This window comes from Belonocnema kinseyi, chromosome 6 (assembly GCF_010883055.1).
Source record: "Belonocnema kinseyi isolate 2016_QV_RU_SX_M_011 chromosome 6, B_treatae_v1, whole genome shotgun sequence".
NCBI classification, from domain to species: Eukaryota; Metazoa; Arthropoda; class Insecta; order Hymenoptera; family Cynipidae; genus Belonocnema; species Belonocnema kinseyi.
This window is the reverse complement of record NC_046662.1, coordinates 40,146,909-40,173,213: the sequence shown is the minus strand read 5'-3', so window position 1 is coordinate 40,173,213 and position 26,305 is coordinate 40,146,909. Positions and strand designations below refer to the sequence as shown.

At 23.5% G+C, this 26,305-nt stretch overlaps 1 protein-coding gene across 1 annotated transcript in view; it reads right to left on the bottom strand.

Annotated features, from left to right (window-relative positions):
* Nucleotides 1–26,305, bottom strand: part of LOC117175345 (GATOR complex protein Iml1) — a 147,632-nt gene that overhangs the window by 102,643 nt on the left and 18,684 nt on the right. Inside the window, exon 5 of the mRNA XM_033365052.1 lies at nucleotides 20,481–20,677. Coding sequence (XP_033220943.1) covers nucleotides 20,481–20,677 — 197 coding nt within the window. The remainder of the gene's footprint in view (nucleotides 1–20,480; nucleotides 20,678–26,305) is intronic.

Here is a 26,305-nt window from a genome sequence, read left to right as displayed (position 1 = left end):
TTAAATCAGTTGAATTTTCATGCAAATAGTTGAATTTTCTACCAAAATAGTTGAATTGCAAACCAAATTGTTTAATTTCCACACAAAAAAGACGAATCTTTAATCACATTGTTGAATTTTCTATTCAGAGAGACAACAGTTCTACAAATTATTTCAATTTTAAAAATTGAAAATACCAATTTTCAAACAAATAATTAAATTTTTAGTTAAAAAAATGAATTAAAAAAACGAATTTTCATTTTAATTATGAATGATGAATTTTCAAGAAAATATTTCATTTTCAATCAAACATCAGTTGAATTTTCAACCCGATTTTACTGATAAATTTGACCTAAAAATTTGTTTTTTACCAAAAAATACGAGTTTGCAAAAAAAAGTAATAATTGATATTCAACTAAAATGCTTGTAAATTTTATTCAAACACAGGTCGATTTAACTAATAAAGACAAATTTTCAACAAAATGCTTGAATAGACAATTAAAAAAGATTAGTTTTCAATCAAACAGTTGCATTTTCATACAAGGAAATTAATTTTCTAGCAAAAAACACGGGTTTCCAACCAAATAGACAAAAAATTTTGACTAAAAAAGCTAAAGTTGCAACAAAAATTGTATTAATTGAATTTTCTTTCATAAAAACTAATTTTCAAAAATAAAAAAAATAAAATTTTCAACAAAATAGTCCAATTGCAACCAAAGAAATAAATCTTTAACTTAAATGACAAATTTTCAACCAAACAATTTAATTTTTTTTAAAATAGTTCAAATTTCGACAAAATAGTTGAATTTTCTACGCGATTACTGGATTTTCCAGCTGAAAATACAAATTTTCTACAAAACAGTTGAATTTTCAAGATAAAAGTTAATTTCCAAACAAACAACTCGCAAAAACAAACAGCTCGCAAAAATAAACAGCTCGCAAATATGAGGGCGCCTAGGGCGCGCGACTGTTGGTTCTCGTGCTTCGCGCTCGACAGTATATTTATCTCGCGCTACGCGCTCGATCTTTCTGCATAGACTCTTTAAAACTAAAGGCGAAAATATCGACAACAGTAATTTGCTGATTGTGAATTCTCGTTTGTTAAAGCTCCTTCGGCTTTAATGAACACATTTGTGTAAAATTTGACCCCCCTCCCAGTTTTTGTCAAAAATTTACGTTTTGAGACCCCTTAAATCCGAAAAACAGGTTTTTACGAATGTGTCTGTCTTTCTTTATGTCTGTCTGTATATGAGCATGATAACTTTTGAACAAAATAATCTATTAGATTGGCCTTTGATACACTCTTTTAGTGTCCTAAGCTAAATGCCAAGTTCGTTGGTCAGCCATTTTGGATAAAAATTCTAAAAGTGAGCGTATTTTGACAGTTTTTGAGACCACATTTTTTCATGATTCAAAAATTCTCGGTACACTTGTTCATAGTACTTGAAAAGTAAAATGTTAATTTTCGAAAGCCCTACAAGATTATCATAACAACTTTTTGATTTTTTTTTTAAATTGATCATTCAAATTTTGTTCAAACAAAAAGTAATAAATAATTGTATTTTGTTGTCAAACTATGCAAGATAGGAAAAAAATTATGAGACAAACATTATGCACCCAAAAAATATCTACAAATTTGTTATTAATCACTTTTTTATAGGACACGTAGTATTTGTTTTATTTATAAAAAAAAAACAGTGAAAATGCAAAACTTAAATTTTTCGACACATGACACAAGCTACCAAAAAATAAACAGATAACATTTTTTTACCGAAAGTAGAGAAGAACAATTTTTATTAATGGTTTTTTTTTACATTATTGATAGTTTCTATTTTAATCGTGAATAACAACATTAAAAATAAAAAAATTACATTTTTGGTAAAATGACACAAGATATAAGAGAAAGGTTGTTTAACCCAAAAAAATCTAAAAATTTTTTTTAAATAAGTCCTTGATAAAACGCGTGGTTTTCGTTTTAATCGTAAAAAATTCGCAATAAAATATAAAATATAACATATAATTCGTAATAAAATATAAAATAATAAAATTCGTAATAAAATGGCGTATGTTCCAAAACGTAGCTACAACATTCCCTTCACCTATTTTTTTCATACGACAGGTTGTTTTTTTAACTTTTAACCTACCAAAATTTACCAGTTTTCTTTAGTCTTCAAAAAGGCTTTTTTCTCATTTATATTTTCAAATTTAAAACATGAAAAATAAGCAAAAATTATGATTCAAAGTATTAAAAGCGCACTTTCTGAATCAAGGAATTTGATACGCAAACATTCTTTAAAAAATTAATAACGTAAACGCTGAATAGTGTTAAGATAATATCTTCTAAAATAAATATAATATTTGAAAAAATACTGAAATGTACAATTTTCAATTAGTTTAAAAACATTTTAATATAACATTTTCAAAACAAACTTATTTAAACTAACCACTTTCAAAATAAATCAGTTCAACATTTTGTACAATCATAATCAAATAAATTCAAAAAAGAGTTTGAAATTAAATAGGAAAAAATTAAAGAAACTTCAAAAGAATTTGATCAAATGCCTCCAAATTTAGGGTCAGTTTTAAAGACTTCAATATGAATGAAATAACAACTTTAAAACACTTTATCGAATGAATAGAATTGTGTAAATTTAGAAGAATGTAAAAAGATTTAGGATAAACTAATAATAATTTAGTGTGAATTCAAAATTAATTGCAAAAAATATTAAAAAATTTTTTTAAACGGGACAATGAAATTTCTTCTGTTTTAATATCAATGCAAGTTATGAATTATAATAATATACATTTGTGGGAATGATATAAAATTTCAGGGATAAACTCGAGTGCGAGCCACGAGATGCGTGAGGAGAATGTGTTCGTTAAAGCCGAAGGAGCTTTAACAAAAGAGAATTCACAATCATTAAATTACTATTGTCGATACTTTTACCTTTAGTTTTAAATAGTCTGTGCAGAAAAGTCGAGCGCGTAGCAAAAACTACGCATCCTATCAAAAAGTGGTTGACAACAAATTTGTAGACCTTTTTCGAATGCACAATTTTTATGCATTCATCTTTTACCGTATTTTGAAAAGTTTGGTCGAAAAATGTAATTTTTGGATTTTTCATTATTTTGTATGCTGTCAAAATTTGAATTTTTTATTTTTCAAGCAAATTCAAAAAGTTTTTATGATAATCTTGTAGGGCATTCAAAAAGCAAAATTTTTGTTCTCTTGACTGTAAATCATATCGAGCGTTATTTGGCATAAGATGTTCATTTTCGTGTATTTTTTGGAATTTTGTAAGTGCTATAACTCTGGTAATTTTTGATATTATGAAAAAAGTCCTTAGGATAAATTGTTCGAATTTTTGAATACTATGAATAACCGTACAGAGAATTTTTGAATTTTGAAAAAAGTGGTCTCAAAAATATTTAAAAATTGAAAAATTGAATTGAATAATTGAATTTTTATCCAAAATAACTGGCTAACGAACTTGACCTTTAGTTTAGGACACTAAACGAGTGTACCAAAGGGCAATCTCATAGATTACTTTTTCAAAAGTTATCGTATTCACAGACAGACAGACATACATACATACAGACAGATATAAAAGGCATACAGACGGACATAAAGAAAAACAGACACATTCGTAAAAACCTGTTTTTCGGATTCAGGGGGTCTCAAGACGTGGACATTTGAGAAAAACTGGGTGTGTCAAATTTTACAGAACTCTTAATACCTTCTCTGATGAGAATGTAAAAATTAATTTTTATCGATAAAAATCGAATTTTCAAGAAATTAGTTGATTTTTTCCTCATAAAAATGGAATTTTGACCCAAAAATACGACTTTTGAACACAAAAATATAATAGTTGATATTTAAAGAAAATTCTTTTGAATTTTATTCAAAAAGAGTTATATTTAACTAATAAAAACAATTATTCAACAAAATACTTGAATACTCATTAAAAACAAATTAGTTTTCAATCAAATAGTTGCAAGGAAATTAATTAGCAGAAATTAATTTTCCACAAAAAAAGACGATTTTTCAACGAAATAGATTAATTTTCGACTAAAAAAGCTAAACTTGCAACCAAAAATGTGATAATTGATGTAATGTAATAATTCAATTTTTTAAAAAGTAGTTCAAATTTCGACAAAATAGTTGAATTTTCTACACGCTTGATGAATTTTTCCAGCTGGAAATACGAATTTTCAACAAAACAGTTAAATTTTCAACAAAAGATTCCCGAAGCAGATTAATTTATAACTACATAGTTGTATTTTTGACCATAAAAGATTATATTTAAAAAAAAATAAATGGGGCTTTAAAACAAAAAGACGAATGTTTAACAAAATAGTTAAAGTTTCAACCAATCTGTTGAATTTTCATCCAAAAAGGATGAATTTTCAACAAAATCGTTGAATTTCTAACAAAATACTTTACGTAATTTATGAATAGCTCTTTATGATGGATAACTGGTCTTATAATATATTTGATTAACATAAACTTTTTGTTTAATTCTTTAATCAATATTTAAACAAAAAATAAATCCCTACTGACTGTTTTATATTATATTTACATAATTAAAATTTTATAATATTAATCTTAAAGTTGACCGTTAAAAATTGTTTACTGAAAATAAAACAAGTTTGTTAAAGAATCATTAAACTCTGAACTTCATGCTTGTAATAAATTAAATATCTAATTCCTTGGAAAGTATCATTAGTTTGGATTTTTATAATCTGCCAATCAAGCTATTTTATCAACTTAATTGATTCTTTTGATCAAAACTATAATTAATTAAATTAGAATCGAAATAAAAAAAATTTTAATTCAAGATCTCGCATCGATCGAGATTTTCTCCCGCGCAAAATTTCAATATGGCCGGCGGCATCAGACATTCGCGCATGCGCTTAAGTTATCTTCAAATTCGCCGCAACATTAATTTTACATCTTTTTCAAAAATTTTATCGAATAATTATGATTGTTTATAACCTTATTATGGAATATTAAGAATTTTCCTTTCGAAATTTAAAATTTCTGAAGTGAAAACATGCCGAGATGTTTTAATAATCGTAAATTGAACATTCGTGTTTAAATTTTAATTCGTTGAATCGTCGGTTGGTTGACCTGTCAAGACCAGTTGGAGAGGTCCATTCTTGGAATCTAAACCGTCGCGAGGAGCTCCTTAATTTAAAGCCGAAATTGAACAGTTTTCATCGGTTTTAATCAAAAATCGAGCGGATTTTAGTGTCAGAGTTACTAGTGATCAAGATTTTACAAAAAGTTTGAAAAATCGAAGGGAAATTGTGGCTGTTTTCGATGTTTGTGTTCAGAGAATAAACGGCTCGGTTGGCCATGGCGTTCGCTTTAAAACTTGACGATTTATTTTGTATTTTTGCTCACAACCGAAACGAATTTTTGACTCCAAGTGACAAATTCAAGACTTATAGTGACCTTTAAGAATATTTGTACCTTGTGAAGAATTTTTACGTGGATTATAAAGTTCAAAGTGTTTTCAATGAGATTTCGTGAAGCCGTTTTCGAGCGGGAAACTGAATTTTGTGCATTTGGAGTAACGATAATATTCTATAATGGATTTTACGGTATTTTTGTGAATGTCAACCGTAGTTTTTTACTGTGATAATAGGAAAGTTCATGTTGAGTAGGCTATTTTCATAAAAATTTACAATTTTGAGGGATATAGGTTAGGATAAGTAAGTTTCAAATTATACGAACAATTCTTGTTATTCTTGAACGACATTATTTAATTCTTTGTAATAGTAGTAGTTCCACCTGTAGTTCAATTAAATTGTTAATATATACTTAAATTCATATTTTCAGTGCCTAAAATTTTGTACAACTTTTTGTTTAAAATGTATCATTTTTAAATAAAAAATTCAAGTATCTGGTTAAAAATACATGTATTTTTTTTGAAAAGTCGTCTTTTTTGGTTGAATCTAAAAGTTTTCGATTAAAAATTCAAATCCTTTTCGGGTAAAATACCAACTACTACATTTTTTGTTCTAAACTCATCGCATTTTGGAATGCAAATTTAATTACTTAGTTGAAAATTGAAATCATTGATTAAAAATCATATTTAACGGTTCAAGATTCATAATTTTCTTACAAAATTCATCTCTTTGGTTGATTGAAAAATGAGTTATATTGTTGTAAAATCTTTTTTTTTCTGTAACTCAAAATTTAAATATTCTAGGCGAAAATTGAACTTTTTTTGTTAAATTTTGTTCTTGTTGTTGTAGAAAATTATTTGTTGTTAACTGCAAATGTAACTATTCCCATTTAATTTTTCATCATTTTAGTTCAAAATTCATCTTTTCGGTTAAACACTAATTTTTTCGACTAAAAATGTAACTACTCAGTTTTTGGTTGAACAGCGAACCTTTCCCGTCAAAAATTCGTTTTTTTTTAGTCGAAATTAATCTTCTTAGATGAAAATTCATATTTTTGGTGACAAATTAAACTATTTCAGTGAAAGATTAATCATTTTAGTTAAAAATTCATCACTTTCTATAAGAATGAAACTATGTTTTCGTAAATTAATCTTTTTTGGTTAAAAATTATTATTATCGTTTAACTTAAAATGTAACTGTTCCAGTTCAATAGACAATCATTTTAGTTGAAAATTCATCTCTTTCATATAACATTAATCTTATTAACTAAGAATATAACTATTCAATTTTTGATTGGCAGTATATTTTTTCTAGTTTCGAAATTAATTTTTTTAAACTGAAAATTTTACTATTGCATTTTTCGTAGAAAATTGTTTTTTTTTCAGATCATAATTCAAATTTTTGGTTAAAAATTGTTTTTTTTTTTAGTTGAAAATTCAACTTCATTGTTGAAAATAAAACTACTTGGCTGTGAGCAAAACTTTTTTTTGAAAAATTTATATTTTCAGTTTAAAATTCATATATTTCATTTGAAAATAAATAATTTTATTTGAAAATTCATCATTTTTGTTAGAATAATTTCCGGAAAATTAATTTATTAACTGAAAAAATTATTTAGAATTATGAAATTTTAACTATTCTAATTTTGGTGGAAAACTGATCTTACTTGGTTGAAAATTCAACTATTTGGTTGAAAATCCGTTTTTTTTTTTAGTAAAAAATATATCTTTTTGGTTGAAAATGGAACTATTTGGTGTATCTATCTTGTTAAGAATGCAATATTGTTGTTTGACAAAATTAGTAATATGAAGCGGTTTGAATTTTTTCATAGAAAATTCGTTTTTTTTTATTGGAAATTAATTTTTTTTCAACTGAAAATTTTACGATTCTATTTTTTGTGGAAAATGGATTTTTTTTAGTTCATAATTTAACTATTTGGTTGAACAATTTTTGTTTTTTTTTTAGTGGAAAATTCAAGTATTTTGTTGTCAATTCATGTATTTGGTTGAAAATAAAACTACTTGGCTGAAAGTAAAACTTTTTTAAAAATTCTTTTTAGTTTAAAATTAATATATTTCATTTTAAAATTTATAATTGTATTTGAAAATTCATCAATTTTGTTGAAATATTTTTCGGAAAATTAATTTTTTAACAGAAAATCTAACTATTCCAATTATGGTTCAAAATTCAACTATTTGGTAGAAAATTCGTTGTTGTTTTTTTTTTCAAAGTAGAAAATATATCGTGTTGGTTAAAAATTGAACTATTTGGTTCATCTATCTTGTTGATAATGCAATATTTTTACTTGAAAAAATTAGTAATATGAAGCGGTTTAAATTGTTTCGTAGAAAATTCTTTTTTTTTATTGAAAATTAATTTTTTTAAACAAAAATTTAACTCTTCCATTTTTGGTAAAAAATTCATCTTTTTTAGCTGAAAATTTCGGATTTTTAGTTACAAATTAATAGCTCTAACTAAAAATCTAATAATTTGGTTAAAAATTGGACTTTTTATATAAAACGAACTTTTATGTGAAAAAATCATATTTTCAGTTTGAAAATTCAACCACTTTGTAGAAAACTTATCTTTTTTCTGGAAAATTCCAAAACTTGGTAAAAAATTAAACCATTTGGTAAATAATTTAACTGTATTGTAAAAAATTCTTTCTTTTCTATTGATAATTATTTTTTTTTTAATTGTCCAAAAATGGGAGAAAAAGAAGAATATTGATAGAAGTTTTATACCATAGATTTAAAATACATCGATTAATAAAATTTTCATTGTTTACTTTTAATAAAATCTAAAAAGAGATAGATTAAAGTGACTAAAGCTGCATTTTTCTTTAAAACAGCAGGGTGGCCGCTGGACCGGAAAACCAGGAATTTTTTGTGACCGGGAAATAACCGGGAATTTTTTGAGACCGGGAAATGACAGTACATTTTTTTTACCAGGAATTTTACAAATTTGTTGAAAAAAAATCTGCCCACGTTCGATTTCAACAGTTTTTAAATAATTAGTTGAATTGTTATGTTTTTAAATTATGCTATTATTTAGCTTACAATGCGTAATTCAAAAATTTTTTACTTTAAAAATTTTCCATTTAAAATTTTTATTTTAATCTTGCAATTTTAATTTAAAGAATTTTTAATTGCTTTCTTAAAGACTTGAACAAATAAAAAATAAAGGTCTTTGATGTTGAAAATTTTGGATAAAAAACATTTTTATTTGATAAATAAATCAATTTTTTTTTAAATTTATCTGTACTTTAAGTAATAAAAAGTGAACAAAAACGATTTAACAAAACGATTTTAAATCAGTTCAAAATTTAAGAATTATCAGATTTTAACGTTAAAACTTAAACGGCTTCAATTTGAAATCTTAGTCATTAAAAAAATGTGAACGTGTGACTGAAAGTTTATAAACTATTTTCAACTTAAAAATAACTTCATAATGATATATTCTTAATTAAAGGATTTTATAAAGGATTTAACTATCGTGAAAATTTCGAAGAGCCTTTAAACTTTGAATGTTACAATTTTCATTGTTGTATATAAAAAATGCTGTAAGTGAAATTACAAAATTTTGATATATAATTTACAAATGAACATTTTTAGAAAAAATTAGAGAAATTTTAAGACATATTTAGGAGTTTTAAAAAGATTTAAAATTATCATGCAAATTTTAGAAGGTTTTCTTAAAATCTTCTATAATCTTTTTTGAAAATTTTGTTTAAATCTTGGAAAAACTTTTTAAATATTCTCTTAAAATAATTTTTCAAAATGATAAATTATTTATAATTTTTCTATGAATATTCAGAAAATGTTTTTATTCTTTTGAAGCCTTTCACAACTCTTGAAAAGAATTTAATTTTTTGTTTAAAATCTACGAAAATCTACATTTTGTTTTATATTAGGCTATCATTTCAAGTTTTACATTAAGTTCGAATCTTTTCAAAACTTTCACATATCTAAAAATTGCTCAAATTGCGCGTACAATTAATAAATGTTCAATTGTTATTTATACATTCAAATTGTAAAAAAATTTTCTCAAATTTGCAGGATTTTCTGAAAATTGTAGAAATAATTCAATTTATTTCGACAGATATTTAGAAGTTCTGAAAAAATTTCCAAAATAATTTTAAGTTTAAAACAAATTTAAAACAACTTCTAGATTTCTCAAGATTTTGAAATAAAATTTTGAAGCTTTCCAAAAATTTTTAAACTACTTAAAAAGAAAATTATTGAATTTCTAATTTAAGAAGTGTTCAGTTAATTTTTTTTCTCAATTTTTCAATATTTAATGTTTCTAGCTTAAAATTCCATAAAATTATATAATTTTGAAAATTTTATAGTTCATTGATTGATTTTTTAATTTAGAGCATTGAAAATAATAACGCGATTTTATATTTTTTATATTGAAAAATGTTAATACCTTTAATTTTATACGCGTAAATTATTGATCATTTGAATACAACATTTATTAATTAAAAACATTTTAATTTTAAAAGTTCAAAATTTAACAGTTCCACTTTGAGTGCTTTCATTTGCAGCTCAGTTTTTATAAACTCAAGTGAAACATTTTTTATCTTTAGTTTTCCATTTTTTAAATTTAATTGACCGTGAAAAATGTTCGCGAACTGGGAAAAAACGGGGAAATGACCGGGAATTTATTTCGTCGACTAAAACGGTCACCCTGTTTAATACAAATTTAGATGTCTAGAATTTCAGAAGTTTTTACTTTGAAATCTTCAATTTAGTTTTCAAATTGCAAAATTTTGAATCGCTTCGTATTTAAATTGATTACAATTCTAAAGTTTTCACTTTTAAACGATTCAATTTTGAAAGCTTCTATTAAAAAATTTTTCAATTGAAAATTATCCAATTTTAAACGCTTTTATTCGTAAATGATACAAGTTCAATTCCTTTTCATTTAATTCGAAGTATTGTCCTTTTTTTCAAAATTTTACCTATATAATATATTTGGAATTTTAACCTTTTCAATTCAAAATTATTTCTAATCTAATCCGCTCGCTGAAAAGTGAAGAAAGTGGCACTTTCCTTTAAAAAAAGTGACTAGTGACTTTTTCCTAAAAAAGTGACTTTTTGTTCGTCATTTTTAGATTATCAACACGCCCAAGATTCTCGTGCATAAGGAAGAGCCAAGCAGGTAAATTATTGTTTTATTTGATTAATATTTACTTCATTAATTAGCGACTCATTTTTACCATTTATATTTCATAGCTTAGGTTTAGGCTTTTTCATTATTCGTGATACACGATTTTTTCCTTCTACATTTTTTATCTTTTTTTTAACAAGATTTCTACCTGATGGATATTTTTTAATTCCCGGTTTTTTACCGGTTTATTGTTCATTTTTACCTGCTAGCTTAAAAATAGTTTAAAAGGTTTGAATGATTTTAAACGATTTTCACAAATTTGCAGAGATTTCTAAACATTTGAAAATGTTTCACATTGTTTTGATTTAAGACAGAGAATGGTAGAAAAGAAATATAATTCTGATTTTGGAAGTCGGATAATTTTTGGTCAACAGAACTAAAATCATGATTTGGAACACAAAATTTGGTAAAAGAATTATAATGCTGATTTTTAAAAGAGATTTTTTTAATTCCCCTGCAGAATTGTGATTATTTTTCAAAATTTCTGTTCCACGTGCAAAAAATATTCTGTTCTGAGATAAATAATAATTCTTTACGGAAATTCTCTGACCCAAAGTAAAAATTATAATTCTTTGCGGAAATTCCCTGTTCCAAGTTAGAATTATATTTATTTAGAATATTTTCTAATATGATTTAGAAATATAATAATTCCTTTCTTTTTAATTTGGAAAAGGGAAATTTCAAATTTTTGCACATTTTTATTTGCACAAAAAAAGAATTTTGAAATCCAAATTTTGATTTGGATCAAGAAATTGTTTAAATCTGACAAATTTTCAATTGGAATAGGGATCGTTTTTGATAAATTCCCTTTTTATAAATCAGAGTTAAAATTATTTTTCAAAATTTCCCATTCTATGTCTTTATGAAAATTCCCCATTCCATCTCAGATTTCTAATTCTTTAAGGAAATTGCCTATCCTGAATTAAAAATTATAATGCTTTACTAGATTTCCCTGCCCCAATCGTCAAAATAGAGAAAAATTTATTAAAAAAAAGATTAAATAACTAGTCAATTTTTTTTCGAAAAATTATATTTTTTTAGTTGAAAAATATGTCGTTTTGGTAGAAATTAATCGGCTTGGTTAAAATTTCAATTATTATCGTTAAAAATTTGTCATTTTAGATGAAAATTTATTTTTATTTTGTTTGAAATTCAAATATTTGAGTTATCATCATTTTACTTAAAAATTCATCAGTTTTTCTGAAAAGATAACTATTTTTTGCAAATCAGTTTTTTTTTTGTTTAAAAATTATTTGCATTTTTATAACTGAACATGTAACTATTTTAGTCGAATATTCTATAATTTTAGTCGAAAATTCATCTCTTTGGTTGAATACTAATTTTTTATCTGAAAATTTAACTGTTCTACTTTTTTTGTAGCAATTAATTTTCTTGATTAAAAATTCATCTTTTTGGTTGAAAATTCAACTATTCCAGTTAAATATTTATCATTTTAGTGGGAAATTCATCAGTTCAGTTGAAAATTTATCCTTTTTTAGTTCAAAATTCACATATTTGGTTGCAAATTGGTCTTTTTTTAGTTGAAAATTTAATTCTTTCGTTGAAAATTCATGCATTTTGTTGAAGCATCGTATTTTCTTGGTTGATAATTAATATTTATGTTTTTAATTTAATCCTTGTCTTTGAAAATTCAGAATTCCAGTTAATTACATATACATCAGTTTAGTTGATAATAAATTGAAAAATTTAAGTGGAAACAATATTTCTTTTTATATTTCATTACTGCAAGTTCCTGTCTCAAACTCAAAATTATAATTCATTACTAAAATTCCCTATCCCAAAAGTAAAAATTATATTTCTTACCGGAAATTCTCTGTCCCAAACTCAAAATTGTATTTCTTATTGAAAGTCTATGATGCACCTTAGGACGAAGTTTCAAAAAAATCCATGAATTTTTAACGAGAAAAGTTCAGTTTTAAACCAAAAATTACATAATTAAATTTTGTAGTTAAAAAAATTAATTTTCAATCAAAAATATGAATTTTCGACTACAATAATCGTATAATCAACTGGATTAATTAAATTTTAGTTGAAAAAATTTATTTTCAAACAAAAAAATTTATTTCGAACAAAAAAGTTCAACTTTGAACCAAGTAGTGAAATTTTAAACCAAAATGATTATATTTTAAAAGTAAAATGCTGAATCTTCAACTAGAATACTATACTTAAATTTTTAACCAAGGTGAATCAATTTTCCAAAAAATTAAATTTGTCAACCAGATTGTTGAATTTTCATCTAAAAAATATCAATTTTCAATCAAAAATAGAATAATTAAATTTGAAACAACAAATTTTCGACAAAATAATACCATCTATAACCAAAATAATGAATTTTCAACTCAAATGGTAAATCTATTATTGGAACAGTTGCATTTTCCAACCAAGAAGATTAATTTTTTATTAACAAAAAGGACGAATTTTCAATAACATACGTAAATTTTCAACTAAAAAAAGATGATTTCTCAACCAAGAATTGAGTAGTTTAATTTTTAGTTGAAAATTAATGTTCAAACAAAAAGATTAATTTTAAAGTAAAAAGATGAAATAATAAACTGAAACATTAAAATTTTTAGTTAAGAAAATTGTCAACCAAATAAAAAAAAAACATTTTCCAACAAAATAATTCAAGTTCCAACTAGAATAGTTAAATTTTTAGTAAAAAACCATCATTTTCAACAACAAAAAATGACCTTTTAACCAAATATTTTCATTTTGAATTAAAGAGGTGATTTTTCAATTAAAATGATAAATCTTCAAAAAGATAAAATTAAAAAAAAAAAATAGTTCAACTTTGAACCAAAAATGACGAATTTTCAACTAAGAAAGATTCTTTAGCAAAGGAGAAAAACAATTGAATCAAAATGTTTTTATTTATTAATTGATTCTAAGCAAAAAGATAAATTTTGAACTAAGAAGATTAGTTTTCAACCAAAAAGGACGAATTTTAAACCAAATGCTTGAATTTTCACCTTAAAAAGATCAATTGTTCAACCATAAATAGAATAGTCACATTTTCATTAAGAAAAATTTATTTCCAACAAAAATGAAGAATTAAAAAAAAAACAGTTAACTCCAGTAATCGAAAGCTATTTCTATGAATAAATAGTAATTTCTATTTAATTTTACATTGCAATTTAAACCAATTCAGCGCGCTCTCTTAATAAATTCCCTGACATTTCCAGGTTTTTCCAGGTATAGATAAATTCTCTGACAAAACCAGGAAATGACAGTGAATTTATTTTTTGCAATGGATTTTTACAATTTTGTAGAAAAAAAAATCTATCCAACTTTGATATCAAGCATTTTTTAAACATAATTAGTTTTTTTTTAATCTTTTTCAATTATGATATCATTCAGTTTAGAATGTGTACCTAATCCGAAAATCTTTCACTTTCAAAATTTGTTATTTTTAAGCGTTACATTTTAATTTAAAGAATTTTAAAATGCAGTTTATAAGACCTCGACAATTAAAAATTAGAAGCTTTTAAAATTGAAAATTTTGATAAAAAACATTTTTAGTTGATCAACTGTGAGTATAAATTAATTCATGATTTTTAAAATTGAATTGTACTTTAAGATTTTAAAAGTAAATAATAATTGATTTTACAAGATGATTCGGAATCAGTTCACAATTTTAGAATTTCCAAACTTCAACGTTAAAAATTAAACTGTTTCAATTGGAAATTTTCATTAGTTGAACAAAAATGTAAACGCCCGACTCAAAGTTTATAAACTATTTTCATTTTTTTTTTAACTGCAAAATAATGCATTCTTTATTAAATTTTAAATATTATTTCAGTCTAAAATATTCCATTTTTACACAATTGAATTTGAGATTGTTTAATTAAGAGAAATAACAATGACTTAATATTTAGAAACATCTGGTTATTCATTTAAAATCACTAATTATAAATTAAATATTCAGAACTAAACAAAAAAACTTTTGTTTAAAACAAAAATTAGGTTAGAAGTCAAATTGTTGAATTTTGATTTATAAATAAAAATTGAACACCAATTATTCCTAGGAAAAAATATGAGTAAGTTGAAGAGATATTTAGAAGTTTTGAAAAAATTCGAAATTAATTTGAAATTATTTTGAAGTTTTGAAATGATTTCGAAGTTTTTAAATGATTTCGAATAATCTAAAATATTTCAAACAAAAAACTCAGGAGCTTATTAAGAATGTTGAAAGGTTACAGAAGAATAAAACCGTTTCCTAGGAAACTTAAAAATCATTTTTTATTTTGAAAAATTAATTTTAAGAGAACATTTTAAGAAAAATTTTTTTTATTTGGTAGGATTAAAAAAAAATTAGGACAAAATTTTAGGAGCAATTTGCAAAGATTTAAAAGATGTTTAGAGATTAAAAAAAAATTTTAACTTGAAAAAATGTAAAACAACACGTAAGGGTTTCAAGATTTTGAAATAAAATTTTGAGGTATTTTAAAGATTTTAAAAGTATTTAAAATTAAAATAATATAACTGTTAATTTAAGAAGTGTTTAGTTTATTGAAAAAATGTAATCGTTCAATTTTTAATGTTTCTTGCTTGAAATGATATAATTTTGAAAATTCTTAAATTCATTAATTGTTTCCTTAATTTAGAGCATTGAAAATGATAATGTGGATTTATATTTTTGGAACTGAATTTGTATCTTTCAACTCTACCATTTATAAAGTTTAAAAAATTTTATTTGGCAGTTTCACTGCATTTCATTTAAATTTTTCAGTTGAAAAATTTTAGTAACTTCCATTTTATATGTGTAGATTATTGAGCATTCAGTTTTTAAAGTTTAAAATTCAAAAGTTCCATTTTGAGTACCGTGGAGAGAATTTGATTTTGAGTCGGTACGTGTGAATGCTTTTTTGAATTTTTAAATATAGCTAGGGAGGTAGGTAATTTTCTCTCGTGTGAATGATTATATTTTTCAGTAGATAGTATTTTAATTTATAATCTTCGAATTTTTAGAAAGATATTGGTCCTAAATTTCCGGTGAAATCGGTATTTTGCCAATCATCATTGTTAAAATCGCGAAAAGTGCTCGAGTTGAAAATCGTCATTGTTTAAGCGATGAATAAAACTTGAGCAGAAATCAAATTCGGGATGCAGTTCCCGATAAAAGAAGGGGCTAAACGCTGAAGAGCCCAAAAAATGAAGATGGGAACTATTATCAAGAGTCACTATGTTGATTTCATTTTTTTCTTGTATATATTTTATTTATGTCTTCAAGTTAAATTGACAAATATTTTTAAATGAAGTAGTTTTAGCTCATATGAAAAATATTGTACGATCCAAAAAGTAGTGCTTTTTATATATTTTAAACAAATTTGTAAAACATGATATTTTCTGGATCGAGGCAATATTTAAAATATTGAATTACATTTTACTACATTGCAGAAATCAACCTATTTTTGAAATGCCGTTTTGTTCATTGAACACATACCCATTTTACGAATAATTTTCAATTTCAGGACTGGCCCATTTTTTAAATATTACCTTATTTATGAAAAATATGTCTAATCTCGAAATATTTTACCTTTAACCGCGAAAAATTGACAATACAAATTATTTTACCCTATTTTAAAACATTTTACGACTACGCGTTATTTTATTTTTGTATGGTTGATATTTCACTTTATTGTCTTTCAATAATAATAAATTTTCCCAGCCGGAAACAAATTTAAATTCCAATTATATATATTATTCCAATATTATATATGTAATTACATTACTATTATTTTTCTAAATTTTCAGAAAATCTGGCTTGTTTTTCCACAATCTTCGAGAGGAAGAGCAAAAATATTTTCTCAGGTAGAAAGGTGGATACAATATCTTGGAAATTTTTTTAATTAAAACAAAATAAAAGTAATAAAAATGGCAAATATTCTAAATCGCTCATTAAAACTAAAGTTTATTTTTAATGTTTTTCTTTAGTCTTAATTATTATCAAAATTCCTATTTATTTATCGCAGGCTTCACAGTTTTTTTTTCCCATTCTGCCATTTTTCTCGTTTATTGACTTAAATCTGAACTGAGTTAATAAAACCTAATAAGAATATCTAACTATTTTGTTTGAAAGTTCATTATTTTCGGTTCAAAAGTCTATTCAATTTTGGGTTATTCATCTTTTCTTTGTTTAAAAATTTTATTACTTGGTTAAGAATTATAGAAGTTGAACCTTTTTTGAGAGAAAAACATTTTTTTTTGTTAAAACTAAAACTCTTTGACTGAAAACTGATCTGTTTTAGTTGAGGATTCAAGTATTTTGTTAAAAATATTTTTGTTGTTGTTAAATCCAACTGTTTTCTACTTTAAATAATTTTTTTTTGTTGAAACGTCAAATATTAAATTTTTTCGTTGAAAATTCAACTCATTAGTTAAAAATTAAATTACTTTCTTAAAAGTTAATTTTTTAGTTGAAAATTCGCTTTTTTATGTTAAACATTAAACTTTTTAACTGAAAATTGAACTACTATATTTTGTTGAAAATTAATTTTTGTGTTGAAAACTCATATTCTCGAATTAAAAATTCAACTGTTTTATAGAAAACTTGACTTTTTGGCTTTAAAACTTGGCAACTTGTTAAAAAATTGAACTATTTGGTACAAAACTAAACTGTTTCATAAAAAATTCGTTCTTTTTTCATAGGAGAATTAATTTTTTTAAATTAAAATATTCGATTGATATTTGATATTTTTAATTTAAAATTGATATTTTCTGGTTGGAAATTCAACTATCTGGTTAAAAATTGATTTCATTTGTTCAAAATTCGTCTTTTTTGGTAGAAACAAATTCTTGGTAGAAAATTGATCATTTTTTTGTTTAAACTGCAATTTTTTGTTAAAAATTCATCTGTTTTGGTTAAAAATTAAACTACTATATGAAAGTTAATTTCTTTAGTTGAAAATTCAATTTTTTATGTTAAAAATTAAACATTTTGACTGAAAATTTAACTATTTTGTTAAAAATTCAGTTGTTTGCTTGAAAATGAATTTTTTGTTGAAAACTCATATTCTCGAGTTAAAAATTCAACTGTTTTATAGAAAACTTGTCTTTTTGGCTTTCAAACTTGGCAATTTGGTAGAAAATTGAACTACTTGGTACAAAACTAAACTGTTTCATAAAAAATTCGTTCTTTTTTTATAAGATAATTAATTTTTTTTAAATAAAAATATTCAATTTTCGATTTACATTTGATATTTTTAATTAACAATTGATATGTTTCGGTTAAAAATTGATATAATTTGTTCAAAATTAATCTTTTTTGGTAAAAACAAATTCTTTATTTGTTATAAATTACTACTTATTTACTATTTTCTTTGCAAAAATTTGTAAACAAAAAATAAATAAACTGAGAATTAATCAAATAAAATTTGGACTAACATCATTTTTTTTGTTAAATGGAACTGTTTTCTATGTTTAATTAAATTATTTTTTTGTTGAAACGTCAAATATTAAATTTTTCGTTAAAAATTCAACTCATTCTTTACAAGTTAAAGTATTTTTTGTTCAAAAATTCATCTGTTTTTGTTAAAAATTAAACTACTTTATGAAAGTTAACTTCTTTCGTTGAAAATTTGCTTTTTTATGTTAAAAATTAAACTTTTTAACTGAAAATTTAACTATTTTGTTGAAAATTCAAATGATTGCTTGAAAATTAACTTTTTTGGTAAAAATTAATAATCTCGGGTTAAAAATCCAGCTGTTTGGTAGAAACTTTTTCTTTATGGCTTTGTAATTTAGCAATTTGGGAGAAAATTGAACTATTTGATACAAAACTAAACAGTTTCATAAAAAGTTCGTTCTTTTTTCTTTGGAATTAATTTTTTTTTTAACTGAAAATGTAACTATTTCATTTTCGACTGATATTTGATACTTTTTATTTAAAAATAATGTTTTCTGGTTGGAAATTCAACTATCGGTTAAAAACTGATTTAATTTGTTGAAAATTTTGTTTGTAGGAAATTCGTTTTTCTTAGTTGCAAATTAAATTTTTTAATGAAAAATTCGACAATATTGTTTTAAATTAACTTATTTGTTGAATATTAATATTCTCGGGTCAAAAATTCAATTGTTTTGTAGGAAGTTCGCCTTTTTGGCTTGAAAATTGAACTGATTGGTACAAAATTACATTTTTTTGTAGAAAATTCTTTTTTTTATTACTATTTCTTATAAATTACTATTTATTTACTATTTGTTAAAAAAAATTAAACTAAACAAATAAACTGAGAATTAATCAAATAAAATTTAGACTAATATCACATCCATAATAAAATGTAATTTGTTGAAAATTCATCTTTTTGGTAGAAAATTAGGTTTTTTAATAGGAAATTTAACTATTTGGGTAAAAATTATTGCCTTTCGTTGAAAGTTCGTCTTTTCTCGTAAAAAATTATTTTTTTGTTTGTTAAAAATGAATCTTTTTTGGTGAAAAATTAATATATTTTGTTAAGAATTCACCTTCTTTGGAAGAAAATTAATCTTCTATTTTCAACATTAATCTATTTGGTTCAAAATGTGCGAAGTTAAAAAAAAATTTCAAGAAAAAGTAGATATATTTCCAGTATCAAAAAATAGTGAGAAAATACGAGGTGGCCGTTTTATTAACATAAACAAATTTCTGTTCATTTCCTAGTTTTTTCTCGGTTGGCAAACATTTTTCACGGTCAATAAAATTCAAAAATACGAACTCTAAAACTGAAAATTTTATTATTTGAATGAATAAAAACAGAGCTGCAAATCATTTTAAGCAATTTTAAGCAATTTTAAGCTAGAAATATTAAAAATTGAATTATAACATTTCTGTTATAAACTGAACACTTCTTAAATTAAAAGAATCATTATTTTCATTTTAAACAGTTTTAAAATTCTTATAAAGCTTCAAAATTTGATTTTAAAATATTAAATTTTATTAATTGCATTAAAATTAATATTTTAAAATATTTTGGAACCTTTTTAGAACTTCTAAGCGTTTTTTAAAAATAATTCAATTTCTTCACACAATTTTCACAAAATTTTTGTTCGAAATTTGCAAAAATCTATATTTTGTTTTAAATTAGGTCGTGGGCTATTTGCATCAAAATTTCGGTACAAAATTGAAATTAATTTTGAATCTTTCCAATTTTTTAAAATATCTGTTCAACTTACTCGAATTTTTTCTTGTAAATTCAACAATTATTCGTTTACATTCAATTTTTTCAAATAGTACAATTAAAATGGTAAATTTCAAAGTTTAGCTTTTTGTTCAGTTTTGCATATTTGGTTTATAATTACTGATTTTACATGAACAATAAAATATTTCTTAATATGAAGCAATTGTTATTTTTCTTGATTAAAAAATGTTAGACTAAAACAATATTTTTATTTTCATAAAATCCTTTAATTATAAATATATTATTTTGAAATTATTTCAACATTCAAAATAATTTCTAAAGCTTCAATCAGGTGTTTAAATTTGTTTAACTAACAAGACTTTGCAATTGAAAGTTTAATTTTTAACGTTAAAATCTGGAAATTTTTAAATTTTCAAATTCAAAATGGAAAATTTGTAAGTCAAAGTTTTTCGAATTACGCAGTGTAAATTAAAAATATCATAACTGAAAAATATAAAAATTTAACAGATTATTTCAAAAAAATGGTTGAAATCAAATTTCGACAGATTATTTTTTTTAATATTTGTTAAATGTCCGGTAAAAAAATAAATAGATTATTTAGTGTCATTTAAAAAATAATAATAATAGAATAGTGTCATTGTTAAAAAAAGTGTCAAATCGTATCAACAGTGATTCCGAGGCCTGAATATACAGACTGGTCTGTGAGGCCTACAATAGGGATTTAAGAATAAAAAATACCAGATTATGAGGTCTATATTATTAATTAAATTAGTTTACCTTTAATAAAGGCACTGCATGTAACGGTTGCTCTCCAACACAAACTAAATCGCTTCCCACTCCGTTGTCTATGACCCTCTGCTTCGTTACGTTTGTTAATTCTCTATCCACTTCGAAAACGCCCACACCTGGTGTTATCACCACTGACAATTGTCCAGTTCTATCGAAACTCCGGTCCAGATAATGTTTCTCGAACACTAGAAAATTATTTTTCATTCAAGTAAATATTCATAATTTTGCTCATTCATGATGGCCATTCGAATCGCGGTAAAAAAAATTCCCGGTCTGTAAGACTAAATTTTCATTTTTCTTGATCATTAACCCTTAACGGGCATACTGGGTATGCAACACCCAGAAACTTATTTGAGCTTTGACAAAACGTACCAAATTCAAGAAAATTGAACATATGGCGCCAGATTAACAAATGACATGAGAATCTATTTTTATATGTGATTTTCATATAATTTTGATTTTTATAATTTTTATACGCAGTTCAAAATTAATAAAATCGTTTAATCGCGCAAAATACGGTGTTTCATTTTTCATTGAATTAAAGCTTTTATTTTTAATAATAAATACCTTCTTTGGAACAAACACTATAAGACTAATTTTATTTTTGAGGCGCCACATCTTCGTAAAATTTTAAGTAAAAATATCAAAAAGTTATGAATTCTAGAGTGAAAGAAGTCATTTTTTAATTTTTTGTCCAAACGCAATTTTTTTAACTACTTTAAATTTCAAAAACGGTTATGAAACTACTTGGGTACTGAATACCCAATGTGCTCTTTATGTAATTTTACGGAGGTGTTCCCTTTAAGGGTTAATATTCAAATACCAGCATTTTAATCTTGTTATACTTTCAACATAAAATCTTTTATAAAGGGAATAAAACTATGTTTTAGATAAAAATTAAGAATTTTCAAATTTATTAATTTATTTTAAACAAAAAATGTCTTTTATACTATAAAAGATGGCTTTTAAATAAACTACTTGAATTTTCAACCTAAAAAGATAAATTCCCAACAAAAAAGTATCATATTTTATATTTCAATCAAAACCGATGAACATTCAACAACAAAAAAAGGAATTTTAAAACCAAAAAGACGAATTTTTAACAAATACAGATTTTTCACTCAAGAAATAAATTTTATGTAAATATTGTTGAATCTTCAAGCTAAAAAACGAATTTTCTCTACGGAAATTTAATTTTCAAACAAAAAATTTAAATGTTCAGCAAAAAATTAATTTTTCACGAGACTGATGCATTTTTACCTAACAAAAATGAAACATCGAAGCAAAAAAATTATTTTTTTTTTTTACCAAAAAAGAAGAAATTTCGACTAAAAAAGATCGATCTTAAACAAATGGAATAGTTACATTATTAGTCAAAAAATTAGTTTTAAACTAAAAAAAAAAGAATTCCACTAAACAATGTAATTTAAGTCTTAACCGTGTAGTTGAATTTTCAATTCAAAAAGTTACATTTTCAACTAAAAATATAAATCTTCAAAAATATAGATTTCTTAATAAAGTGATTCAACCAAATCTTTCAAACAGAATAGTTGAACACTCAATCAAAGAAGATGAATTTATAACTAAAGAGTTTCATTGTTATAAAAAAAATAAAATTTCTACAAAAAGAGATTAATTTTTTTTAAAAGTAGTTAAATTTTCGGTTAAAAAAGATTTCAGTTAACTTTTTACTATCAGAATATAAATTTTTAAACCAGAAATAAGTTTCTGCCAAAAAATTGAAGTTTCAATCCAAAAAGACGCAATTTTTAACGAAAAATAACGAAATTTTAACAAAATTGTTGAATTCTCCACCAAATAGTTGTATATTATCCAAAAAAAAGATGAAATTTCATTTAAAACAACTTAATTTTTACGTTTAAACCAATTTTAGTTTAAATAGTTGAATTTTTATTCCAAAAAGTTTCCAGTTGACTTTTCAACGTGAAAATATCAATTGTAGAATAAAAAATAAGTTTCTACGAAAAAAATTGAATTTTCAATCCAAAAAGATTAATTTTTACAACCGAAAAGGATGCATTTTCTAAAAAATAGTAGAATTTGCTACCAATTAGTTGCAGTTTTTAATTAAGATAAATGAAATTTGTACTAAAACAGAAGAATTTTTAATACAAAAGAACCAATTTTTTTTCAACTTGAACTTTCATCCAGAAAAGATTTCAGTTCATTTTTATTAGAAAAATACAAATATTTAACGAAAAGTAAATTTTCTATGAAATAGTCAAATTTTTAATAAAGCAGTCGATATTTCAACCAATAAGTATGCCTTTTAAATAAAATAGTTTCATTTTTATCCAAAAAAGAAGACATTTCTCTTCAAACAGATTAATTATTTATTCAAATTTTTTTTTTAGTTTAATTTTCATTCAGAAAATATTTTATTTCTCTTTTCAATAGTAAAATATTAAATTTAGACAAAAAGTAAATTAAAAAAAAGTAGTTAAATTTTCTGCTAAAAAAGATTTCAGATAACTTTTTACTATCAGAATATGAATTTTTGTACAAGAAATAATTTTCTACGAAAAAAATTGAATTTTCAATCGAAAAAGACAAATTTTTAACGAAAAAGAACGAAATTTTTAAAAAATTGTTGAATTCTCTACCAAATAGTTGCATATTATCCAAAAAGGATTAAATTAAATTAAAAAATATTTTTAAAAAAAGTAAATTTTCAACAAAACAGTCGAATTTTTAAACAAAAAGTAGGAATTCTCAACAAAATAGTTTAATTTTCAATCAAAAAGGTGCATTTTTATCCAAAAATATAGAATTTCTCTTAAAACAGATGAATTTGTAAGTGAAAACAAAAGTTTTTCAAAAAATAGTTGAATTTTCGTCATTTTCACCCATAAAAGAATTCAGTTTTCTTTACAACAGAAGAATATTAAATTCAAACAAAAAGTAAATTTTCGAAGAAACAGTTGAATTTTCAACAAAGTAGCCAGAATTTTCATCCAAAAATTAAGACTTTTCAAAGAAATTGTTGAATTTTTAAACAAAAAGTTGCGTTTTTATCTAAGAAAAATGTATTTTCTGTTAAAGAAGGTACATTTTAAAATTAAAACGACAAAACTTTACAAAAAGTTAAATATTCAACCCAACAGTTTCTTTTTTATTAAAAAAAGATGCTTCCAAAACAGATAAATTAAAAAAAAACTTAAAAAAAAATAGTTAAATTTTCATCCAAGGACGATTCGAGTTCACTTTCCAACACCAAAATTAGAATTAGAACAACAAGTTAATTTTTTACTAAATAGTAGAATTATTAACCAAAGAGTATGACTTTTTAACAAGATTGCTCAATTTTCAATTAAACATTGTATTTTTGTAAAAGAAAAATGAAAATTTTACTAAAACAGATGATTTTTTTAATCAACAGGAATAATGTTCAAAAAAAGGATTGTATTTTTATCAAAAAAGATTTCAATTGACTTTTCAACACAAAAATATGATTTTGAAACCAAAAGTATATTTTCTAGGAAATAGTTGAATTTTTAACGCAACAGTTGCATTTTTATTCGAAAAGATACAATCATTCTTCTGAAAAGGATGAGCTTTTAAATCAAAAAGACAAATTTTCAGAAAAAAAATCTTCATCCAAAAATATTTTCGGTAGACTCATTAGAAACAAAATATGAATTTTAAACAAGAGGTTCATTTTCCTATCTGATCGAAAATTTAATTAGTTTATTAAAAATCCAATTATTTTCTTAAACAGTCTTCTTTGGTTGAAAATTTTACCATTTGGTTCAAAATTATTATTTTTAGATTGAAAATTCAACTATTTTGTTGAAACTTTAATTATTTTGGATTCTGAAAATTTCTTTTTTTTTTGCTGGAGAATTCAACTATGTGGTTGAAAATTCTGCTCTGGTTGAAGATTTATAATTTTACTTGAAAGTTTATGCCTTTGATTGTAAATATGACTATTTCGTTTGAAAATTCTTTTTTTTAAGCTGATTTGTTTAATAATTTGTTTAAGATTTGTCTATTCCATTTTTGCTTAAAAATTTATGTTTTCATTTAACAATTCTACTGTTTAGTTGAAAATTCATATAAAACTAATCTTTCGGTTTAAAATTTTACTAATTGGTTGAACTACTTTCTAAAAAAATCATTTATTAATTAAAGTCATCTCTTTGGGTAAAAATGAACTATTTTGTTGAAAATTCATATTTTTTTTTTTTTGCAAAGTCGTTTTTTCATTGATTTTAACTTTTTGATCTTAAATCAAAATCTTTTTTGGTAAAATTTCGGTTAAAAATTTATGATTTTAGTTTAGAATGATAGTTTCACTTGAAAATTCATCGCTTTGGTTGAAAATAATCCATTTTCTTGAAAATGTTTTTTTTTAGTTTAAAGTTCATTTTTTTTACTGAAAATTTAAATTGAAAATTACACAACTTGGTTTACATTTTTTTTAAACTGGAAATATTGTTTTGTAAAAAATTTAACGTTTTTTACATTCATTTTTTTGTTTCTAAAAATTATCTGTTGTCGTGGAAATATCATATTTTTTGTTTTGTTAAAAAGCAGCTGTTTTGTTGAAAATTAATCCTTTCTGGTCGCTCATTCAACTATTAGGTTGAAATTTGATATTTTCTAGTCGAATTCTACAGTTTTTAATTATAAATAAAAATATTTTTGTAAACATTTCATCTAAGTGGTGGAAAATTCATCTTTTTGGTTGAATTCCACTATTTTTTAGACAAAATTAAAATATTTTGTTGGCTGGAATATTAACTATTACATTTTTCGTTGAGAATTTCACATTTTCTGGTTGACAATTCAACTAATTGGTTCAAAATTAATCTGCTTTGTTGAAAATTCATGATTTTGACGTAGATTCATCATTTCACTTGAAAATTACTCTTTTTGGTTGTAAACGTATTTTTTTTAATTTGAAAATTCCACTGCTTGGTTGAAAATTGTACTACTTTGTTGAAATTTTATTTATTAATTGAAGATTTATCTTTTTGTTAAAAAAAAACTATTTTGTTGAAAATTTGTTTTTTTAGTACTAATTTTGTAACTGAATATTTAACTACTCCACTTAAAAATTAATCATTTTAATTTTAAAATTTCGTTATTAGTAAAAAAATGTATCTTTCTTATTAAAATTTCAATTATTTGTTTCAAGATTCATGTATTTCTCTGAAAAGTCGTTTTTTCTGGAATTTAACTGTTTCTTATATAAAATGAAAATCTTTTTCTGTTGAAATATGAACCACTAAATTTTTTTATTGAGAATCCACCATTTTTTTTGTTGATATATGAGCACCCTTTTTTAAATAATTCATGTTTTTGATAAAGAATCATAATTTCACTTGAAAATTACTCTCTTCGGTCGAAATTTTTTGAAGAGTCATCTCTTTGTTAAAAAATTAACTATTTGGTTGACCATTTGTTTTTTGTTTTTTTTTTTGGTTTTTTTAGAACTAACTTTTGAACTGAATATTTAACTATGCCACTTAAAAATTAATCATTTTAATTTTAAAATTTCATTACTAATAAAAAATGTATCTTTCTCATTTAAAATTTCAATTTTTTGTTTAAAAGTTCATGTATTTTGTTGAAGTCGTTTTTTTTTTTTTAATTTAACTGTTTTTTTTTATATAAAATGCAAATCTTTTTCGATTGAAATATGAACCATTAGATTTTTTTATTGAGAATCCACCATTTTTTGGTTGATAATTGAGCACCCTTTTTTTAACAATTCATGTTTTTGATCAAGATTCATTATTTCACTTGAAAATTACTCTTTTTGGTTGTAAACGTATTTTTTTTAATTT